Source organism: Podarcis liolepis (assembly GCF_965112155.1).
Source record: "Podarcis liolepis genome assembly, chromosome: 6".
NCBI lineage: Eukaryota > Metazoa > Chordata > Lepidosauria > Squamata > Lacertidae > Podarcis > Podarcis liolepis.
This window is the reverse complement of record NC_139559.1, coordinates 44,525,993-44,548,848: the sequence shown is the minus strand read 5'-3', so window position 1 is coordinate 44,548,848 and position 22,856 is coordinate 44,525,993. Positions and strand designations below refer to the sequence as shown.

The following is a 22,856-nucleotide window of genomic DNA, read 5'->3' as shown; positions in this document are numbered from 1 at the left end:
ATTCTTTTCTTTTTCTGCATGTAATTATTGTTATGCTCCCTTTGCAACAGAAAGAACTTAGAGAAAGAGATGTACATTCTTACATTTATTCTTACACTATACAGATTGTTCTCAAGATAGTATTAAAAGTGCTTCTGGGCGGAGCATCCATCTGATACTCTTTATTGTCTACAGCAAAGCTGTTTAGTTTGACTTGCTGGCAACATCTGGCTTTATAAATGGAACCACCACAGTCCTTGCATTGGTCAAGGGGCACAGGCCACAGGAGAAAGCAAGCATGTCCTTCACATCTTGTCTATTGGAGCAATTTCTATGCACCTATCTTTGAATTCTTACTCATTCATCTTTCCATCACATCCCGTTTATGCCAAACTTCCCCTTTTAGCCTGGAAAAGAGGAAAGACATATGTGCTATAATTAAACGAAGCAAGCATCCAAATATAACCCAAGGTCGCTACTACCACATGAGGTTATCTTCTCTATTTAATATACAGCACACCAAGCTTTCATTTTAAAGAAATGAATTTGCAGTTGGAATACTGGGGTGGCGGAGTAGGAGAATGAAACAGCAATTCATTCTAAAAGCTTGTGAACAAACAGCAATGCCTCAAATGTGTCACTTAGAGAACTCATGATCTACAAGCCCATTGCATCACACTAAATTCCTGACTCATTATTTCCATTTTGGGGTTAGCAATGCCATGGGTTTTTCCAGACGGCACAACAGGTCTTGATTGCTGGATGTCTCTCAACAAATTTATAGCATTTTCACAGAACTTGTCATCATGATTCATTGTGGAAAGTCATGAATTTGTATTGTGAATGTACCCATCAGCTGTGGGAGGGGGCAACTGAAAAACACGGCTAGAATAGGCAGCTACCAGGAGAGCCATGATTCAAGGAAGCAATGCAGAAATCCAAGATGGTGTGCTGTTTGCATTGTGGGTAGCTCTGCACACTAACTGAAAACAGGCCCCAGAATTCTGTGATGTCACAGGTGATTCTGGGCTGCATTAAGATCAGGCCTAGACTAGACGTAGGCAACTCAGCACAAGGAGGCACTCGCCTTGCTGGAAACAATATACACATTTGGGCTTCCATTTTTGTCTCCTTGTGTAAGCTGGTTGTATGCCCCCGAAATGCTCTGCAAGGTGGTCTAGGGTACAGAACAGTGAGGGACTCACCTTGACATTCCCTATTCTACTAGGTTGGTACAAGATATGGCCAGCCCCATTCATGTTCTGTGGAAGTCATTTAAAAAGGACCTCTGCAGCAGCCCTGCTCTCAGTAGTCTCTTGCATTCGGAGTACTGACATCACCTGTGATTGGGAAGAGCTGGTACTCATTTTCTCCATGGCTCTCATCCTTTGTCTGTCTGCTGCACTGGCTCTTGGCAGCGATCAAGATGACTACAGCAACCAGGAGCTTGAAACCCAAGAATCCAGCCACAAGGAAGCGAAGATTGACTTCAGCATCTGACAGGGTGCTTTGGAAAGATACAAATGCGACAGGGCATGAAGCAGGTAATTTATTGTGAAAAGAATTATAACAAAGAAAAGGAGGGGAAACAATTTCTCAATTGAGCCACTCGGGGTTGCTTGGCATGGCTGTTGCTGTTTTACATTGCAGCCATTTCACTTGGAGTAGCTAGCGACTGCCAGTTCTAATTAATATGTCCAGGTGTCATTTCCTTTATTTATGTATTTTTTTATCAAATTTATATACCACTTGTTCACAAGTCCTTCAGATTTACTCAGGGAACTATTCATTGTACACAGTGGGACTTGCTTCTGAATAGAATTGCACTGCAAATGCAGAAATAGTGAAGTAATGAAACTGCAGCATTTTTATTGGTCTTTAAGCAGTGAGGACTCAGGTGCAATGTTCCAGAATTATTTTTGAGCGTAACTATTTAACTTTGTATGCAGTAACACAGGGAGGAGGGGACTCATGGACCTGCAGATGATGTTGGATGACAACTCCCTCCCGTGGACCATGCTGGGTGGGGCTGTTGGGAGTTGGAGTTCAGCAACATTTGGTGGGCAGAGTTTCCCCGTTGATGCACTAACATAAAAGCTCAGAGTGCCAAACTCTGCAGTGCAAGGCTTATTTCCTTTTGCTTGATGCCCCAACTCACATTCAAAGTTGCTTAGAGTTGCAGGGCTCATAGACATTGCAAGAGCCTAATGTAATGTATGGTATCAGAAGCTGCCCATAAATGGTTTGGCTCTACCTCAAAGATCCCTCTTCCCACTCTTGTCAATATTTACATGCAGCAATAGCAGCTGTGCACGAATAACCAAAGCTCAGTATCTCCTATATATGAAGAAGTCCCCAGCTCTGCTTGTTGTATGCCACTTTTAGGAGACCTTGAATAGTTCCCTAGATGATGGATAACAAATGGACAGTGAGCCTGACAATGAATGAATGAATCTTTATTTGCATCAGCCACCAGCCATAGCCTGACAAGATGGAGGTGCTGAGGGGTAGGTCTTGGGGTTTGTGCTGTCCTTGATGGACTCACACTTTCCCTTAAGGAGTACCGTAAGTATGCAGTCTTGGGTGCTCCTTGATGCCACTCAATCTCATTGAGCTCCAGGGGAGGGCAGTGGGAGTGCTTTTTACAGATTTTAGCTGCTGAGTTGCCTTCCCCGGAGCCCAGGACATGGGCTATGGGCACATTCCCATTCACTCAGCATTCAGTGGGGTGCCACTGCTGGGTTGGGAAACAGAGTACACATGGCATTAGCTGCAAACCGTATATATTCTGTCCTTTCTTATGAAATACAGTGTATGATGTGTTACTCCACCCCTCCCAAAAGGATTTAGTTCTTTCATTGAGAAAAAGAATGACCCGGCTGTGCTTTAAGATGGCAATGTGTACACAGCCATGGTCTGAAGGAATGTGACGCAGCCGTGTTGCTGAAGCAAAGCTGGTCTGAGCCTGGATGGAACATGGAGCTCCATGGAAAAAAGAAGAAGTGGGATATGGAACTGGGGGTCTTAACATTCACATGGAAGAGGAAAGTTAAGATTTTTTAGCTTGGCTAGATTTATGAGGTGCTTTTGCCTTCCTTCACAGTTCATTGTGTTTTGAAAATGTTCCTCCTGTCGAGTTCCATTTGTTTAACATAGCTTTTGCCAAGTATAAAATTCATTTTGCTGCCAAGAGTTTGCATTCCACATGGAAGCCTAATGAAGGGTGGAAACTCTTCCTACAGAGACTGGAAATATTCTGTTCTCTAAGGGCCAAAGTACACATGATGGCATCAATCCCGAGTGTCAAGACTGGGTTCCTGACAAATCCCTATAAAGCAGGGGAGCATGGACTGGGTGTGGGGGGTGAACCTTTCCCCTACCAGTACCCCAGCCAGTTCTTTTAAAAGCTAACTTTTCTGACTTTAGGGGCGGAGGGTATAACAGGAAAGAATTCCCACCGGTATGGAAATAGTTAAAAAGCACTTAATTTACAGCATTTTCATACCATCCATTAACAGTAATTTTTTGGGATGGTGTACATTAAAACACCCACACCTAATAAAATATGAAAATATTATAAAAATATGAAATCAAACAGCAGTTAAAACAACTTTAAACTAAAACCAATAGGTCCTAAGGTCTAAAAAAATACCCAAAACATGCTTTTAAAACTGAAAAGCCTGGGGAAATAAAAAGGCCTTATCCAGATGCCGTAAAAACCACGATGTAGGTGTCAAGTGAGCCCTGCTGAGGAGGGCTTTCCACAAGTAGGGGGCTACCACTGAAAGGTTCCTGTCTTCAGTAGTCTTCTGCTTGGCCTAATGGGGTTGGGGTGGGCAGATGGAGAAGGGCCTCAGAATATTATTTCAGTGTGCAGACAGGTATATGGGAGTTGTTACTTCAGGTACCCTGGCTCTAAGCTATTCAAAAGTCATACCAGACCTTTGAACTGAGCCTTGAAATAGGCTGGAAGTCAGTGCAGATAGCAAAGCACTGGCATAATGTCACCATTTCAGCCTGTTCACAATAATCTTGCTGCCCTATTTTGGACCAGCTGAAGTTTCCAGATCATTTTTCAATGCAGCCCTATGCATAATGCTGGGGTGGTGCTCTCTAGATGTTGTTGGACTACAACTCCCACCATCCTGGCTGGGGCTGGTGGGAGTTGTAGTTCAACAACAAGCCTTAGGAACGGTTGAGGGAACTGGGTATGTTTAGAGGAGACTAACAGCCACCTTCAACTATCTAAAAAGGGCCGACACATTGGAAGACGGAGAAAGCTTGTCTTCTCCTGTTCTTCAGGGTAGGACTCGAACCAAAGGATTCAAGTTACAAGAAAGGAGATTCTGACTAAACATTAGGAAGAACTTTTTGATGGTAAGAGCTGTGGAACACACTTTTCCAGAAGGTGGTGGACTCCCCTTCCTTGGCATTTTTAAGCAGAGGTTGAATGGCTGTCTGTCAGGTGTGCATTAATAGAGATTCCTGCATTGCAGGGGGTTGGACTAGATGACCCTCGGGGTCCCTTCCAACTCTATGATTCTATGACATTTGGAGGGCAGCATATTGGCTACTCCTAGTATGAAGCATTGGATTGATTCAAGTTTCATCAGGAAAGCATAGGAGAGGGATGGAGTTAGCTTTCTCCTCCTGCCTCCTCATACTGTGCTTTAAATCTCTCCCACTGCCTTACTTTATAGGCCTGGCTTGGAATCTGCTACCAGCATGTCTGCTTGTGCCTTACGTGGGCAAATAACAGCTGAATCACCCCTGAGATGTCACAGCTGAAGAGTCCCAGTGAATTATGTTCAAGGTAATCACATTTAGCAGATTTATTTGAGCCCACCCTTTGTCACTTACTAGCAACACAAGTGTAGGAGCTGTAATGAGAATGGGTAATTTCTATGTCAGAATCATCTTGCATATCCCTGGTGAAATGTGCCAGTCAAGAAAAGGGGAGGATGCAGAGAATCAGAAATCTCCAAGGAAATACAAGGTTCAATAGGGCCTTGAATACATTTTCCCTTCTGCAACACAGGGGGGGGGGGAGATGATGATTAGGGTAATTTCTTAAGAGATGGTCAGGCAAATCTAATTCCAAGGATTGGAAACACACCTGAGTCCTTAGAATCCCCTGCAGTTTAGTTGGATGGGGTGCTTTGCTCCGTGACATATTATTATTATTATTTATTATTATTATTATTATTTTGCAGCCTACATGTTGAACAGGAACAGGCCCAGGCTCAGTGAGGTGAGGCGCGGCATCTACTCTACTAACTTCCTATAGTGCATGTGCTTGTATGCCCTCACCTTTCCTTGGAGACATGTTTGACACTCAAGATTGTGAAGGAAGCTATTGTCTTCCTACAGTGAAACCAACAGGGCAGGAATCTGGTACCTCTCACTCACCAGAATGAGCAGAGAGATCTCCAAAATCTAGCAAGGTTAGACCACCACTAATTGATTTATACACATTGCCACCTAAAAACCTGCTGGACCAAAAAGCGATTAAGTCCCAAGGAAGGATGTAAGTCTATTAAAGCCATTATATCTGTCTCTCATCTCTGCCATCAAGTTTCATCAATGTGCTGTGTGCACATTGCCAACTTAAAATGCAGCAAGGTTGCTTACCTCCTCCACCCCTTGCCTGAAAAAGTAAAAGGTAAAGGTAAAGGTAAAGGTACCCCTGCCCGTACGGGCCAGTTGTGTCCGACTCTAGGGTTGCGTGCTCATCTCGCTCAAGAGGCCGTGAGCCGGCGCCGTCCGAAGACACTTCTGGGTCACGTGGCCAGCGTGACGAAGCTGCAGCTGGCGAGCCAGCACCAGCGCAGCACACGGAAACACCGTTTACCTTCCCGCTATAAAGCGGTACCTATTTATCTACTTGCACTTAAGGCTGCTTTCGAACTGCTAGGTGGGCAGGAGCTGGGACCGAACGACGGGAGCTCACCCCGCCGCAGGGATTCGAACCACCGACCATGCGATCAGCAAGTCCTAGGCACTGAGGTTTTACCCACAGCGCCACCCAGGCCTGAAAAAGTACCTGCATGTTATTATACACCTCAATATGGCTGGATGTGCTTCCGAGTCACTCACTGTCTACCCACACCAGTGTGTGGGGATGTCTTAATACGTCTTAACATTTTGAGATCAGATCGAAGCTGGTTTGGAGGGGAAACACACCAAAATGCAGCACGTCTCATTAATCTGCAGGATAGACATGGATTGTAGCTAATGCCATGCACACATGGCTTCACAAACTATCTGTGGGAAAGAACCTAAATTCCCTTAATCAAAAGCCTGGCTTCAAATTTGACTGTATTTGTATCCTATCTATAGTAAGAACTGCCAAGCTTGCTACTTAAAAACCTGTTGTGCACTCCCCATACCAGAGTAGCTTGGCATGGGATTTATTCATTCCAGCTCCCCACCCGCCCCAGCCTCGAGCTGATGAAGTTTAGGTGTGTGCTGAGATGTTTCCTGCGCTGCTGTTATTTTTGTGTTCTAATAGTTATTATTCATTTCAACTTGCTTTTTATTCAGATTTTGCCTGTAAGCCACCTTGGCTGAATCCACACAGATATAAAAAACCACTGTGAAAATGCTTTTTTTTTAAAAAAATGTTTTAAAATATATATGGAGTTTGCCATTATCTCATCGGTGCCATCTAGCGTCACATTTGTATAATGCACTTAAAATGTTATATTTGCAGCTGTATAGCTGAGTCCCTTGAGAGTACTTCTCACAGAAGGACAGGGTAGATATTTGCATATAGGCAAAATACTTGTATATGCATATATTTATTTGCATATATGACAATATGCCTGAGGCTTACCAATAAAACAAATGTACAGATTTACCTGGAGATGCTGTGCACTGCTCTGGGCTCCTCAGGTGCCTCAGTCTCCCATAGACCTGGTGGCAGAAACACAGCAATTTAGCTGGCAAAATAAGAACATCTTAAGGCAGTGGTGGGCAGATTTTTTACCAGAATCATGAGGTCCACCAATCACAGCTGGTGGAGAATAGTGGCCCAGGCAAGTGGACATATGTTAAGAATTAAGGAGCAAGGTACATCTGAGCATATGCTCTGCCCAGGGATTTGGGATTGGTGCTAAATTCTTTCCTTTTTTTTTTTTTTTAGTCCTATCACACAATAAATCCACTCTTGGTTTTCTCCCAAGGCTTGTTTTCCCAGCAACTTTGTACAGAGGAGGAAAGCTTTTTCTAGTTGTTGTTGTTGTTGCTGCTGCTGCTGCTGTTGAGCAAGGATTTCTGACTCCAATTGTCTATCAACTGCAAATCAGTCAGAGATTGATCAGAGTAAACCCCTATTTACCTTCCGCTCCTTTACCCAAGGCAATGATTAAGAGCAGGCCTCTGTCACAACCAGGAATAAACATGACGGGCTCATCCATACTGTTGCTCATTGTGGATAGCAAGTTTCCCTGTACCTCCATCAATTCACTGTTGGTCATAGGATGTTCTCCAAACCACTGCTTTCCTCTCTCTCTCAGCCTGGATTTTTGCATGCCAGGGATACTCCAAAAAGGAGAAGGTATTAGAAAATCCAGATTGAGGAAGAGAGAAAGATGAGAAGGCAGTAATTTGGAGAAGAATGGCATTCAGGCAACACAGAATTAATGGAGGCACAGGAAGCTAACTATCCCCATTAAACAACAGTATAGCTGAGCCCAAAGACCACTTGTAGGTTTTGGACTAGGAGTGGAACCCTATACAGTACATCTCTACTTGGAAGTAAGCCTCATTGTTCTCAATGGAACTTACTCCCAGGTAAGTACCCTAAGTGTGTAGACTGCAACCTTAAGGACATTGCTCTGTAGCTTAAGTCTTCCATCTTTGTTGAAATAGGGAAGGCCAGTGCTTTTTTTCTTTAAAAAAATGTTCAGAGGTACTCTCATTTTCCTACTCATATTGAAATACTGCCCCTCAAAGAGACCAAACTAAGATTCACAAAATGTTTAGGGGGTATGTGTACCCCTGCGTCCCCCCCCGAAAAAAAGCACTGGGGAAGGCTATACAAGAAGAGTGAGAAAAAAACTCTTCCTCATCCTCCTTTGTGCTGAGCAAGAAGTTTACGCCTGTGCCTGCTTTAATGATGTCTTTGTACAGTGGGTCTAATATCTTATTTGGGGTCATAATTTTGTATCATAGACATGACTATTTAGAAGGCAAGGCTTACAGCTGATTAAAGACCCTGGTGGGACTTACCTGTCAGAACTTCCACCTTCACTTTCTGCAGGATATTTGTAAGCCCCAAGAATTCCGTCTTGCACTGATACAAACCAGCATCCTCTTTCTGGAATGGGTCAATGGTCACTGTGAGAATCCCCTTCTGGATGTTGTCAGCAATGGCAGTGCTGCCATTCCTTTCTTTGAGGAACGGCATCCAAAAACGCCGGGCGCTGACAATATTTTGACATGACATCTCACTGATGTGCTTGCACCAACTTTTCCTTCTCCACTGGTTCTCCTTGGGGTTGTAAGTGCAATTGATGGTGATGGGCTCTCCTTCGACACCATACACCGTTGGAACATCCTCAGTCGCGTATGCTTCTAGGAAGGAGAGAAGGGTTGTATTCCATACTTCCATTTTTGTAATGGGAGGTGACCATATTACAGCACTGGGGCCAAATCACCCAGAGCCCCACTCACATTGCTCAGATATATATAGTTTACAATATACATGACCTGCATAAATGGGGAGGAGATCCCTCGATGTAAGAAGGCAAATCCACCCACCCACACCCCAGCTGATTTGCTTGCAAATTGCTTTAGTCAACAACTTTTCAAAATTCAGTTTGTGCCAAACCTTGAGGTCTCTGAAATCTCTGCATCACTGGTGGGAAGATTACTGGGCTGTTTTAATAGATGCGAGAGCTTGGAGCCAGGTCCATTGTTATATTCATGCTTTTTTACATTTTTTTTTAAAAAATCTTGCTTAAGCTGGGCATTTTTGTGTGAAGGAGCAGCAGCTGTGGGGGGGCCTTAATCCAGAACATGCTCCTGATCTAGGTCAGGCCCCATACTGATTTCCGGCTGAAAATTCTCCTTCTCCTGTGGCTGTTTATCCCCCCCCCCAAGTGCTGTTAACTTTACTTACGGTGGCACAAAGCAGCTGGTGGGGGCAATATGCAGCAGGCTGTCAATTTGGACCAGGAATAAATTCAGGATCAGAAGCCCACAAATCTGCTTCTTGTTCAAAATAAAAATGGCTAGCTTAAGCACATTTTTAAAAAGCATGAGTAATGTAAAGTATGATTTGGTCAGATGTGACTCACGCATGCTGCCTCTGCCTTAAGTCCTGCTCCAGAATGGTGCAATATGGGGATTGCGGAAGAGCAGCCTGAGGCTGCTTTTAGACTGTCACTATTTTGTGGGTATGATTCAGTCATACGGTGGGAAAGTTAGGTTGAGCAATCAAAGTCTGGCAGAACAAACCCTCTCCCCGAAACCCGCAGATTTGGGGGAGTTAGAAAAATAATGGGGAAATGTAATGCAAAGTGTGGGATAATGGTGATGTTTGGTGGTGTCATATAACCTCCATGCAAACAAATCAGGATGCATGCTCAATATAACCTCGTACAACCTCTGTGCAAATTTGTGCAAGAAATTGGGATGAATGCTCAACAAACAGGTCTTTTGGAAGAGCTCTCTGCCTGCATTGCAAGGGGTTGGATTATCCAACCCTCGGGGCCCTTCCAGCTCCACAGTTCTAGGATTCTATGATTTAGCGACCAATTTTGAGAGAAGGAAATCTATCGATATAGACAGAGGAGCTCTTTCTAGTGCATATTTTCTTGACATGGGTGATTCCACCGCATAAGGGAATTACTTAGAGATTTTTGCCCTTGAAGTCAGAATCGCTTTCAACCCCTTTTCTGAGCTGGGACAGGGAAAAATGGAATCTGTTGCCTGAAGAAACAGTTTAATGTTGCTCCATGATCCAGAATGCCTTTTGTTGCAGCTTTGAATGGTGATGTTCACACCAGTGCAACTCCCTTGCAATCAATAACATTCTGTACACGTGTTGGTCCTTTTCATTCCCTTGCAGAATGATGTATATTTTGCACATTGGTAACCTTTAATAGTGTGTGTGTTATGTTCTCCTTAGAGGTGAAAAATGGTGGAGGGGAGGATTGAGAAGAAGAGAAATGGCTGGATGAGAAAGGGTTTAGCATCCCCTCCACATCACCATCCCTTAAACTCACAGCCTCCAATGACTGTTTTTAACTACTGCTTCTGATCCACACAAATATTTTTGCTAAAGACATCCAGTCATGATTCAAGTATTTCTTATCTCATCGCTACTCCATTCCTTGCCCATTTTCAGCCCTCCCCTGTGGCAAAGAGGAGGGTGCAAACATTTAGATAAGCTGCTGTAAACTGCTCTGCACCCACCGAATATAGTGGGATGTGAAACAAGCATGCAAGCAAGCAGAGCAAATGGATGTACTGTATAAATAAAAGTAAGCATAAATATCATGGAGGATAAGGCTATCAGTGGCTAATAGCCATGATGGCTTTCTTCAGCTTCCACTGCTGTTGTGTTAGCATAGGCATCTGGTTTGCCATTGTGAGAACAAGATGCTGGACTAGTTGGCCTCTGGCTTGATATAGCCAGAGTTTTCCTTATGTTCTCATCTAGCACAGAGTGCTTCTGCTTTGCCCTTTGGCTGATCACAGTTTGAGGTTTTCGTAATCTTGTATCTGCTGTACAGAATGATAGAATGTTAGGTCTATACAGCCAGAGAGCAGACCCAACAGACTCCTTTAGCTCAGTCTCTTGCACTGTGGACATAACTTTCCATACACACTATCCCTAGCTCATTATCCCATTCAATGCAATTTGCAAAGCGTGCCACATGGAGACAGCAGAAGCAAGTAAGATGTACCACTGGTGCTTGGCAAATTAAGAATGACATTTTAGTAAAAAGTTTCTTAGTCCAGATACTGTAGCTTGTTTTCAGCAGGATCAATTGTGCCTTGATATGCATACATATCAACACAGTCCTTATCTGACCCATTCATACTATAATCTGTTCCTATAGCCTGCTTATCACCCGCTTATCCAACCAGCATAGGATTCTAAATCTCATACCTGACAAGGAGACCAAGAAGATGAGATGCACAAAGTTCTCCATCTCACTCCAGCAGATAAAGAGAGAAGATTCGCAAGTAAAGATGAAAACAGCGTCTTGCACAACGGCAGTTTTTTTGCCTTACTAGACACAAAGGACACAGAAGAGGAACATCTGTCACACTCTGTTGTGGATTAAGCAATATACCAGCAAAATGTACTGAAAATGTAGGGATCAGCAGTGCTATGCCAGGGAGAGGGATCTAGAACCTGACAGTTTTCTTTCTCCAAACCTTTATTAGGCATTACAGATATAGACCATCTTAAAACATCCAAATACAAAAATTTAAACAAAGAAGCAGCCATAGAAGATATATAGTAACAGAAATTTTTATTGGAGTGTCTTCCTACTAAACTGCGTCATTTACTAAGAGATACTATTGACAGTAACTCAATCACCCTTGCAGTTACCTCCAGGTTAATATCAGACAGTTAGAATCTGATATTTTCATTGTGCCATGATGTTTAACTACTCAAAAAGGGGGATAACATGTGTTTATGTAGCTGGTTGTGCAGTGGACAGTAGAAGAGAATATGTTCTACAGTGTCTGGCACATTCAAATAACATCCTCAATGTCTATCATTTCTAGGGATGTTAAAATATCTGCCCTTAACAAAATCTGAGGGGGAAATGGGCTGGAATTATTAACTTTGAGATATAAGTGATCCTGTTATCAATTGTATTTAAACCATAGAACTTGGGGGGAGCAGATTTTATCTACAGCTGACTCAATGTTTTGTTTTTCAATATCCCTTAATCTAATTTGGATATTGCGATAAATATATTGCTCACTAGAATTATGCAATAATAGAATTATGCAATAATTCCAAGTCAATATCAATACAGTAGATCTAATTCTGCTATGTATGAGTTGGAGCCATCTGGATTTATAGGAGTCCTTAAGTAAATCGGAAAGCATACTTGGGTTGGGAACGAAAATGGCAATGTGGCCAGTATTTTATAGTGCTAGTCCATGCCCAATATTCCATCATGTGTATACCTAATTCTGCATACATTGTCTCATACTCAATTGAATTTGGGAGCCCAAAGAAACTTGAGTGTATCTTATTTAAATCACTATGATATGCTTGTATCCATATTGGGATCCCAAAAAGTAGCTGGGATGACACTTTAGCTTGAAAAATCTGAATGGCAGCTAGTATAAATTGGTTACCTAGAACTTGAAAGCGGGAGAGGGACAGCTGTCTCAGAAGAAGAAGAAGAAGAAGAAGAAGAAGAAGAAGAAGAGGAGGAGTTTGGATTTGATATCCCGCCTTTCACTCCCTTTAAGGAGTCTCAAAGCGGCTAACATTCTCCTTTCCCTTCCTCCCCCACAACAAACACTCTGTGAGGTGAGTGGGGCTGAGAGACTTCAAAGAAGTGTGACTGGCCCAAGGTCACCCAGCAGCTGCATGTGGAGGAGCGGAGACGCGAACCCAGTTCCCCAGATTACGAGACTACAGCTCTTAACCACTACACCACACTGGAAGTCATGATGATAGGCATTGACTCCTAGTCACAACCCATGCCTGCTTATCATTGCTGATGCCCACCGAAGTCCCATTGACTTCCCTGGCAATTTGCAAAGATTTGTGCAAGTTCTTGAAATCTGCAACTGATAGCCAGGTTCACAGGTTATATAAGTGAACCTGATTCAGTGTGTGTCATACTTATTGCACTGGGTTCACTTGTTAGGTACACAATCTGTGCACATATAATTGGACAAACAGAGACTATTACAGATATGAGAATCTGAGAGCAATTTCTTGCACACATGAGAGTGGTAGAAGTGCACCCCATATCTTTAAAGAAGTGAGTACGTGCCATTGATGATGATTGGTAAGGCTTTGTGGAAACCTGCAGATCATATTTTTCTGTGTTGGGCATAGTCTCTGTGTTCCTGATATGTAGCAATGCCACACAAAGTTGGCACCGTAGCATCATATCCTAAAACCAGACTGGCATTAAGAGGGCCCTCTTAAGTTTTGTCATCATTGAATTTAGCATCTCAATTCCTCGGGAAAATAAGGGGCTCCTGGAGAGATTTCTAGTATTTTGTGTTAACCTTTGATGGTGCTTTCTGGGAGCTGGGTATTAACAAACTTGGGAACTGTAGTTCCTGTTCCTCTTTTGTCCCCCATGTTCCTTGCCTGCTCTTTGCTTTGTTTAGCAGTTCCTCTTGTCTGCTTGCATCTGCAAATACCCTACGCATTCCTACCACTTCTCCTTGGCTGCCTCTTTTCACAGCTGTACTCTGTGGGTGTGCTTGTGTAAGAAGGTTTAATGACTCACACCTCACAGCAACTGTGTACAGTGTGTGTTGCTTTTGTGCCTCCATCACCCAGTGGCCCCCTGCTTGGGTTTAGAGCATCACTGCTCGGAGGGTCTCTAGACAGATGAACCAGGCTGGTGCATTTTATTTCTGCAAATTAGCTGCACTTGTTTCCACAGAGTTCCAGGCCAGTTGCACATCTTACATTCTGTCTGGGGGATTACTTCTGGAAGGTCTGTGGCAAAGTTGTCATCAGAGCTGCATTCACCTGTTATTTGGCTGCCCTAGCACAAGTAGGAGCAAAAACCTACATTCCTTGTCTTAGAGTCATGTCTGCACTGGGGATCATGGTTTGTTTCATCCCCAAACAAACCACAATGTGAAGCTAAGGTTTGTTCTTGGCTTGAGTGAAATAAACCACAGTCTCTGGTTCAGCCATAATGCTGAGTGTGGTTTGTTGCCCCCACTTGCTCCAAGGGAGGAGCTAAGTTGGAAATATCTCTGTGTTTGCAGTAAATCATTCATTATGGCATGGGTGGGCAAGCTCAGACTTGGGGGACAAGTGCAGCCCTCCAGATATCTTGAACTGGCCCTTGGGACAGACCTGGGAAGATCTGTGTGCAACCCCTCCCCCCCACTCTCTGACCCACTCTGTGCCCACACAAAAGCTCTCTCCCCTGAGACTTCATGGGACCAGGCCCCTGCAAACCCCCTCTCTTCAACTCCTACCAACCCTGTGCCCGCGCAAACTCTTCCACCACTCTCCACCACAGCACGCCTGTGCAAACCCGCTTTCTCACTCTCTGCCTCCCACCCTCTGCCCACACTAAATCTCTCTCTCTCAAACGCCTCCTCCCAGACCCACCGCACCCTCTGCCCGTGTCCTGTGATCACTGTTGCTCTGCTTCTCCCATGGACCAACCCTCTCCCTGCACAAATTCCTGCTCAGCCTCTCTTGCTCCCTTCCTCCCACCAGTGACTGGACCCATCCTCTGGCTGTACAGTTTTGAGGAAGATGAGGTCCAAGTTCAAAAACAGAACATTAGGTGTGTGTGTGTGTGTGTGTGTGTGTGTGTGTGTGTGTGTGTGTATTAAAGGACAGTCCCATTTTTCAAAGGGATGGGTGGCAAGCCTATCAAAGGTAAAAATTACATTCTTTGCTTCACCCACTTTTGCCTCTGGCTCCGCTCCCAAAAGACCATTGGACGGGTTGCCCAGAAGGGAATGAGCTATGGTTTTGCCAGGGTGTGAACTGGGGAATTGTGTTATCCCAGATACAGGATTATGTACTCAAGGGTCATATCAATGGAACCAAAGCTAAGCAAAGGAAGAGCAACTGCTTCCTCCTCCTCCTCCTCCTCCTCTGGTTCCCGCTAGTTCTGCCAAGATAAGGCAAGCTTCCTCAGGGGAAATGTAGGCTGAGGCCACCCAGCTCCTAAGAATCTAGCTGTGGGGTGAGGCCTAACCTGGGACAATTGAAAACACCTGCTTCCCTGAATAGGTGGGTTTCTGTGGGTATCCTTCTGCAGTGACTACAGGCCCTCCAGCCACTGTAGGAACAGCCAGAGCTCAACGAAAGAGACAGAACACTGCCCCCACCACCCCTGTGTTTTTGCTGTTGAAGTTTTTAAGACCTGCGCCAGAACATAGTGAGAGATCATCTGGTAGACGGCACAAGAAATCTGCTTGCTATTTCCTGCCCTTGGCACTTTTGAGGAACTGGCTGCTGCTGGTTATGGTTTTGTTTTTGTTTTTTTTAATGCCTGGCTGCCCTGGAAAGTTTTCACAACAGACTCTGCTTCCTAAATTTGAGCAATTGACAAATAATACTGATAACAGTGGGACACGGGTGGCACTGTGGATTAAACGACAGAGCCTAGGACTTGCTGATCAGAAGGTCGGCGGTTCAAATCCCCATGACGGGGTGAGTTCCCGTTGCTCAGTCCCTGCTCCTGCCAACCTAGCAGTTCAAAAGCACGTCAAAGTGCAAGTAGATAAATAGGTAGGTTGCCTTCCTGTGACTGAGGCTTTTCAGCCATTAGAGGGCAGACAAGGATCAGAAATAAAAACAATTCACACTTAACCCGTAAGCAGTCCCTTCTGATGAGAGGCTTGTAATGCAACCAACGACCACTAGATGGAATTCTGTGACCACACTGCTGGCAATGACCAAGGCTTGATCGTTCATTGAGGACTCAGAAGCATACCTGGCAGTTTTTTCCATAGCTAGCTGCACCTCGCTGACTTATGAGAAGTAGAAGCAGCTACCAGTGCTCAGCTTGAGCTAGTCATTTTGGGCTTGGTGTGACTGGACAAACTTGGAACAGAGATTATTTCAAACTCTGTTGCCAGTGATATCTTCCCTCTCATAGGCACTATAGTATGGATGGGGAACCTGCATCCCTCCAGGTGTTACTGGACCACAACTTCCATCATCTCTGGCCACTGGCCTTGTGGGCTAGGGTTGATGGGAGTTGAAGTCCGGCAACATTGTGGACCACAGCTTCCCCATCCCCAAATGACAGGCAGCAAAGTGCTAGAGATGATAGGTATGCCTAGAGTAAGCACAGGAACCTTCCAACTGAGCAGCATGCAAGGAAAACACCCTTTGGACAGAAGGAAGAAGAGACTATTTTGTTTTATAGCTAATGTCATTATAAGCATTACAGAGAGGTTGCAGACTTCGAGAGAACTGGGAGAATTTGTAGACATTTAAGCGCTGTTTTAGCTAGAGATGGGTAATAGTTGTATGTAGGGATGGGTAAGAAATTTGATTCAGTTCACATTTAAAGGCAAACCTAGTGCAGTCAAACTTTCTGAAACAGTATGCAAACAGAAACACTTTGCAGTTACCCAGATTTTGCAATGCATCTCTCCAGCCAAGTAACTCGTACAAAAATGCATATGCTAAGGTCAAATGTGTGTATAAATGCATAGATTGGTGAAAATAATATACCAAAAAGCACTATATTAGGGGAAATGGCTTTGCATATTAGGAGAAATTGGCACTAGAATACTAATGAATTTTCACGAGGACATTTTTAAAAAGCAAACTGATGTGGAAATGTGGAGAACTTGTGATTGGGAAAATGAGAAACAGAGAAACTAAATTGACAGATTTGACCATCTTTGGTTGTGAGTGCGGATGGCATCTGAATTCTAACCATAGCTTAGTGGTAGTGTACAAGAAGGTCACAAGTTCAATCCATGAGTGTCGGGGGGGGGGGGCGAGGCTAGGGGTGTAATTGCCCCTTGAAGAACCACAATCCCCAGATTGCCAGCATTCTTTCCCCCCAAAAGAATAAAGTTCTAGCATTTATAAAACCTGATATATGATGCAAAATGTGCAGGCATTATTCTCCTCATTTGTTTTGTGAGAAACTTGCCAGCTCACACTTTTCAGTATTTTTAGTCAATGAATGAAGTAATAACAATAGTTATAACAAGTAATAACAATGACTGACATTTAGAAAAGCTGATCTAGCCAATTAGACAAAGAGAAGGCTAGAGTTAAACACCCATTATGTGCTAGATTCTTAGTTTGTTTATAAGCCTTTACTGATGGTCTTCCCTGGTGGATTGCTGCCCCATAGAAAACAATTGAGGTGCCCAGGATTTTAGTGTAACTTTGATTGGGGAGAACAGTATCATCTCCAAAGCGAAAGGCAGCAGCAAAAACAGGCACATGTGACCTTTCAAACTCTTATTACCCCCAAAATATCATTTCCTTCTGGTTTTGAAAACATTAAAAAAATTACTGCCTTCACGCAGACATGAAAAACACAGAAATGGAACCAGCTGCAACGCATGTGCACCAACACCTCTTGGTTCAAACATTTAGAGGGTAGGGATTTGGGTGCAAAATTGGTAGCTCAGTCGGTAAGCACAAGGCAAGGGAAAAAATTCGAGGTACAATGTTGTTAAAGAAAAGCACCCCTGCTTTTAGAGTTGTGACTTCAGTAACACACAGGAGCACAGATGCAGGGAGGCTATAGCTGGAGGGTGGGGGATGGTTTTGGATGGACCGATCTGAATTGGGGGCTGGAGGACAAGCTGTGTTTGTTCAGGGGTTACAGATGGAGGAGGCCACGGCGCAGGCTGAATGTATGGCTGAGCTCTGGGTATACAGGGCTGTGAGCTTGCAGAGATATGAGAACAGTGGCCTTGGCTGTATTGTAAAGCAGAGAGGCCCCACAGCAGCCAGCAGCAGCTTAGTGAGAGGCCTGGTGTTTGGTCTGTTCCACATCAATGGGGCGTCCAGCTGTGGCTGAGGATGAAAGAGAAAGAGAGGATTAAAGGATCCCAGGGTCGTCTCTAACCCGCCTAAGACTCACCGGCAGGGCAGTGCGCAGCTCCAGGAAGGCTTCTTCATATGGAAAATATTAGGAGACAGGAGAAAGAGAAGCTTCTCCCCAAAGTGCGGGGGGGGGCACATTTATTCTGACGGAGCCCTAGAATCTTAGAACCAATGAGATCCCAAGTCAAAAAAAGCCAGTTCCCACTGCCAAGGGAGGGAGGGAAAATTCAACGAGTTTACATTCCAGTGGTCATGTTTACTGGGCTAGATTCATGTCTGAGGCTGAAATCAGTGTTTGCTTAGGAAGATCAGTTCATGCAAATGCAAAACACTAACTGAATCTATATACATTTTGTTTCTGCCCTAGGTTCTGCTACCCCAAACGCACCGCGATTGTCACCTGTAGCACAAATCTTGCCAGACAGGTTCAAAGCTGCCCTGTAGTGTCTCTTGCAAGAAAAGAAAAAAGAGGGGGATATTCGCCTGGCTGGTTTTGATGGGACTTCTTTCCAAAGAAGTGTGCTTGGGAAATGCTGTGTGTGAGTGACATGATTTGTGAAAAGATAGATCAGGCAATGTTTGGGGTGGGCAGTAGAAAGATCCAAATCCCCTTTGATAATGAAAGACGGAGGGGGGACACGCAGAGAGTAAAATAAGATATAAGCAGAGAAGGAGAGGGGGGCGGAGGTGGTGGTGAAAGGGAGAGAATGAGAGGAATCGGTGGTGAAATCGGACTGGCCACTCGCTCCATCGTGCTGTTACACAGTTCGCCAGGTGGGGGCACCGTGCCTGCAGGAACCAGGCGCCTCTTTCGGCCGGTCCACTTCGCTGCAGGATGTTTGTTATTGGCAACAAATTGCTAACAGAAGTGAGAATTGTTGTGCTCTAATCAAGTGAGGGTGAAGTTGGCTGCACCGGGCCGAGCCTAAAGGGTGTGGAGCAGTCTTCTCCAGTTAGGGAGCCAGCGTGTGGCCCATAGGGTTAGAGTTTAGGATAAATAATCTAAAAAGCGAGCGTTTCCTGTCTCCTGTTTTGGCTGCAGGAATCTGGCTGGTTTCATTTACAGCTATTTTCTTTCCCTCTTTTTTTTTTTTTTTTGGTCTTCACGTGGCTATTTCCATCTCACCAGCCCTTCTCCACCCCCCCCTCCCCATCCCCATCCCTCTCTGGCTACTGACTGGTGAGATCTCCAGAGGATTCTTCACCCCACTGCGCTCCTCCCGAGCTTGATGGATATCATTGAACGGAGTGAACTTTCTTGACCTCGCTTTTATGACAGAGAGAACACACGCCTCTACAATGGTGTGGAGGGTGCACACACCTCACACAAACACACACACTCACACGTCGGAATGTGCATATGTCTCTGGATTGACGCCTCCCAATATTGTCTGCTCAGTCCAGGTAACTCTGGCAAACAGCCCCAAATCCTCTCCTGCAGCACTTCAGACTTGATGTCCTGTGTGTGTGTGCTTTCCTGTAAGGAAAAAATATCATTTATGAGCCAACCAGCCACTAGGTGTTAGTGCAGATGTAGGGAGAGAAAGCAAATAAGCATTACTTATAAGCTATGTGTACTCTGATACTGGCACACTACAGGAGAGAAATGACTGATCGGCATATAGAAACATCTGGGAGAAACTCTGGAAAGAAAGCTGCTTTGGGGAGATGCCATTTGTTGGCAATAAAGAGTGCCGTGGTTTAATGGTAGGAAACGGCATGTCACAATATGCATAGCTGAGGGGCTAAGAGACTGAGGTCTGAAAAAGGATTCCCTGGCTCACAGTGGTCTTAGGTAAGCTTTCATTTCTCAAGTCTCAGTCTTCCAGCTGTAAAATGGGGATAGCAACACTGACCTACCTTTTCAAGATTGTTGCAAGGGTTTCTGATATAATGGGCATATTTGTTCAGAAGTAAATGCCATTGGGTTCAATGTGATTTAGGCTGCACACTGATACCCATTTACCTTGGAGTAAGCTCCATTGATCTCAATGGGAGTTACTATCTCCAGGACTGTGGCATTAATTCCAGGGTGTGCTTAGGACCGCAGCTTGAAATGAGTAAATACTAAGCATATTGTTATTTGTGAGGTGGGTGAATATTTGTGTGTGCAGACATCACGTGCATGTTGCCCAATGGAATAAGCCAATAAGGAATTTAAGAGGAGTGCCCAAGGACCAGAGTGATTTCAAGAGCAAAAGAACACTGATGAAGCCAAATGGTGCATGCTGAGTGCTAGCAGTGGGATTATTTGGTTAACCAGTGGAACTCCTTGCTATGAAGTGTTAAAAGAAAGCTTTCCGGAGGTTTCCCCCAAAACAGATGTCCTAAATGCATTAGCACATGCCTTCTCCCATGATCTTGGGCTGCAAAGCTTCCTTTCATCCACCTTTTCTGCCCCCTCCTCAGACACAGCCATACAACAATCTCTTTGTGCCCCCGGTTTGGAAAGCTGCACCTCCTCTGATCCCCTCCCTGGGAAGTCCATGTGGATGTGGGGCTGCCAGGCTGCCTGTCTGAGCCGCTTAGTTAAGAACAATAAACAAACTCCTAAATGGAAGGATATTCTTTTAAACCTGACTTCTTCTGCCTGCCAGGGAAATGCAAACAGCCCAGCAGAGCCCACCTCCTGTCCCCCTGCAGCCCCTGGCTTCGCATCTTTCTTGAAACCCGATCTCCTTCACTTTGGAGCAGCCGAGCCGTGTGGCCTCTGAGTGCACCTTAGCCCCTGACCCTGTCTGGGCCCTCCTGTCCTTTTCCTGACACATGCCAGTGCAGCATACTCAACCAAGCGCACTTACCACTTGTACATCAACTTGCTTAGTCACACGGCTAACCACCCGCACCTACAGACTGGACATACATGCACTCATGGACGTGAATCACTTATAAAGGCAAAGGGCACACTGGCTCCTCTCACAGTCATACTCTATACCATTTGCACATGCACACACACACACACACACACACACACTCATCTAGTGACTTCTTACCCCTTCCACAGACAGTGGTACACGAGGCTCTGTAAAAAGGCATCATGACTACTTGTGGCCAATAATTCCATGTGCTGTATACATGGCATAAATGTTCATGCAGGGCACACATGTGATCATCACCCTGTTGAGCCGCATGGGTTAGCAGCAACCAGAATGGGAATTGCCTCCTCTCAGGTGCGGACAGCCAATCTATTCACATCAGCTTATTCAAGTTGACTCATAGTTTAGGTTTTGAGGGACAAGGGTTCGATTCTTGTGGCCCAGATGTTTCGCTTTGTTGAAGAAAGTTTAGCTGGAGTGCTAGACCAGAATGAATAATAAATTAGTCGTCAGCCAGAAAGCCAGCCTGGGATGGAGAACTGATGTACATTTATTTTGATGTATTCAATTTCTATCCCACCCTTCCTCCCAAAGGAGCCCGGGGCGGCAAACATCAAAACGTTCAAACAATGTTACATTGAAGATGGAGTCCAACATTTCCACCACAGGTTGACAGCTCATAAGATTTGAAGGATATTTGTGGATCTGAAAACACAAGGTACACATGGCACGAGGAACTGTGATCTTCTGGTGCTCCTACACCCTTGCTTGCCATATGTTTTGAGAAAATGTACATGCATATGTTGCAGAAAAGACATGGCTGGCCTGAATAGGGAACTTTCTTTTCCTGGAATGTGAAGAATAGCCCTTAGGAGGAGCTGTGACTTTCATGATAGCTTCACCCATTGCAAGCAAAAGACAATATATTTTCTCTCTCTAGTAGGTTATTTGCATGTTTGAAAACCCATGTATGGTGAACGCAGTACTCCCCCCCCCCCAGCTGGAGCACAGTTCTGGCACCTCTCAGGTGGGCACTATAGTGGGCTGGTGACTTACTGTTAAGAACTTCATGGTGAGTTGTGACACCTATTTTTCTTGAAATAAAGCTCTGGGTAAACGTATGTCTGGTCATACCAGTCAACCATATCTCCCAGGCACTTCAATGCCTTTCAAATGCTACAGAAAAATACACCCATTCTGCCTATGATGGCAACATGGAAGGTCATATTTTCTATAATTTGTGCAGTCTTAGACATTTGACCCGTCTGCTTCTCAGGAATTGTGTCACACAACTCTACTAGTATAGTGGGATAAAGGCTTCGAGATATATGTGGCAAGCTCTGAATGAAGCAGAAACTGGATTCACCACATACCCAGTTATTTTTGCCATATCCACACCTGTACAGGGGTGGGGGGCAGCTGGGTACATTTGCCCCGAGCATCAGAGAACTAAGCTGGTTGGGGGCCCCTGCCAGGTTTGTACATTGTCTGGCCCAGACAAGACTCCCATCCCAGACTTCACACAAACTCTGCACAGCCCTGGCCATATCCATTATTAGCTCATGTGGCATATGATGTGCTAAATATTGATGTGCAAAACCAGAGGGTTACACAGAGAACCATGAATTATGTATGGTTGTTAAATGAATTCAAATGTATCCATTTACTTTGAATTGTTCCTGATTTCATTGAAAACAATATAGAGATTGTATTTTCTTCTTCATATAGTTGGAGGGGAGGGTCTCATGTCTTTGACTTGTGGCACTGTATCCTATTTTCAGGAAAACCAAGCCCACATGAACAAGATCAACTTTGGGCTTGTAGCTAATGTAGGTCCGATGTAGGTCGAGGGAAAGATTCTCATGAGCTATTTTTGCCTTTGAAATCATCTTAAGTGTGCAGCTTGATATATATGTGGACAAGGAAGTTTGTGGAGATGTTTATGTTTTCAGGATTTGGAGGTGGCGTGAGAACTGTCTTCCAGCACTTTCCCCCAAACTCTGCAAATCCACTGACCCCTTTCTCTTGGCTTTCTGAAGAAAATTACCCTCCACACAGCATGGAAATGTTACACAAAACTGTTTGCCACATGCCACTGCCAAATATAAGGCAACCATTTCATCTCAGTCCCTGATGGGCAGTAATAGTTTTATGAATGGCTTGATTGGAATAATAAAAGAAAGTCCAACTCTTCACTGAAGACTAAGCAGTGTATGCCTGATAAGTATATTTAGAGCACAAAGCTGTGCAAGATTAACCTATTATTATTATTATTATTATTATTATTATTATTATTAATAGTATGTCATACTTTATTTTAGGAAGATCAG

The 22,856-nt window shown here is 44.4% G+C and overlaps 1 protein-coding gene across 3 annotated transcripts; it reads right to left on the bottom strand.

Moving 5' to 3' along the window:
* Positions 1 to 72: 72 nt before the first annotated feature.
* On the bottom strand, positions 73 to 11,285 carry LOC310709521 (triggering receptor expressed on myeloid cells 2-like). Of its 3 annotated transcripts, none has more exons than XM_083509311.1 (5): positions 11,102 to 11,285; positions 8,212 to 8,556; positions 6,840 to 6,894; positions 1,320 to 1,486; positions 73 to 386 (listed from the first exon to the last, which is right to left on the bottom strand). In XM_083509311.1, the coding sequence occupies exons 1-5, from the start codon at positions 11,142 to 11,144 to the stop codon at positions 382 to 384; spliced, it is 615 nt and encodes a 204-aa protein (XP_083365437.1). In that variant the 5' UTR covers positions 11,145 to 11,285; the 3' UTR covers positions 73 to 381. The 3 variants fall into 3 exon arrangements, with proteins under 3 accessions (XP_083365437.1, XP_083365438.1, XP_083365436.1); XM_083509312.1 differs by having other exon boundaries at positions 8,212 to 8,553; positions 11,102 to 11,248; XM_083509310.1 differs by lacking the exon at positions 73 to 386 and having other exon boundaries at positions 398 to 1,486; positions 11,102 to 11,255.
* Positions 11,286 to 22,856: the final 11,571 nt, after the last annotated feature.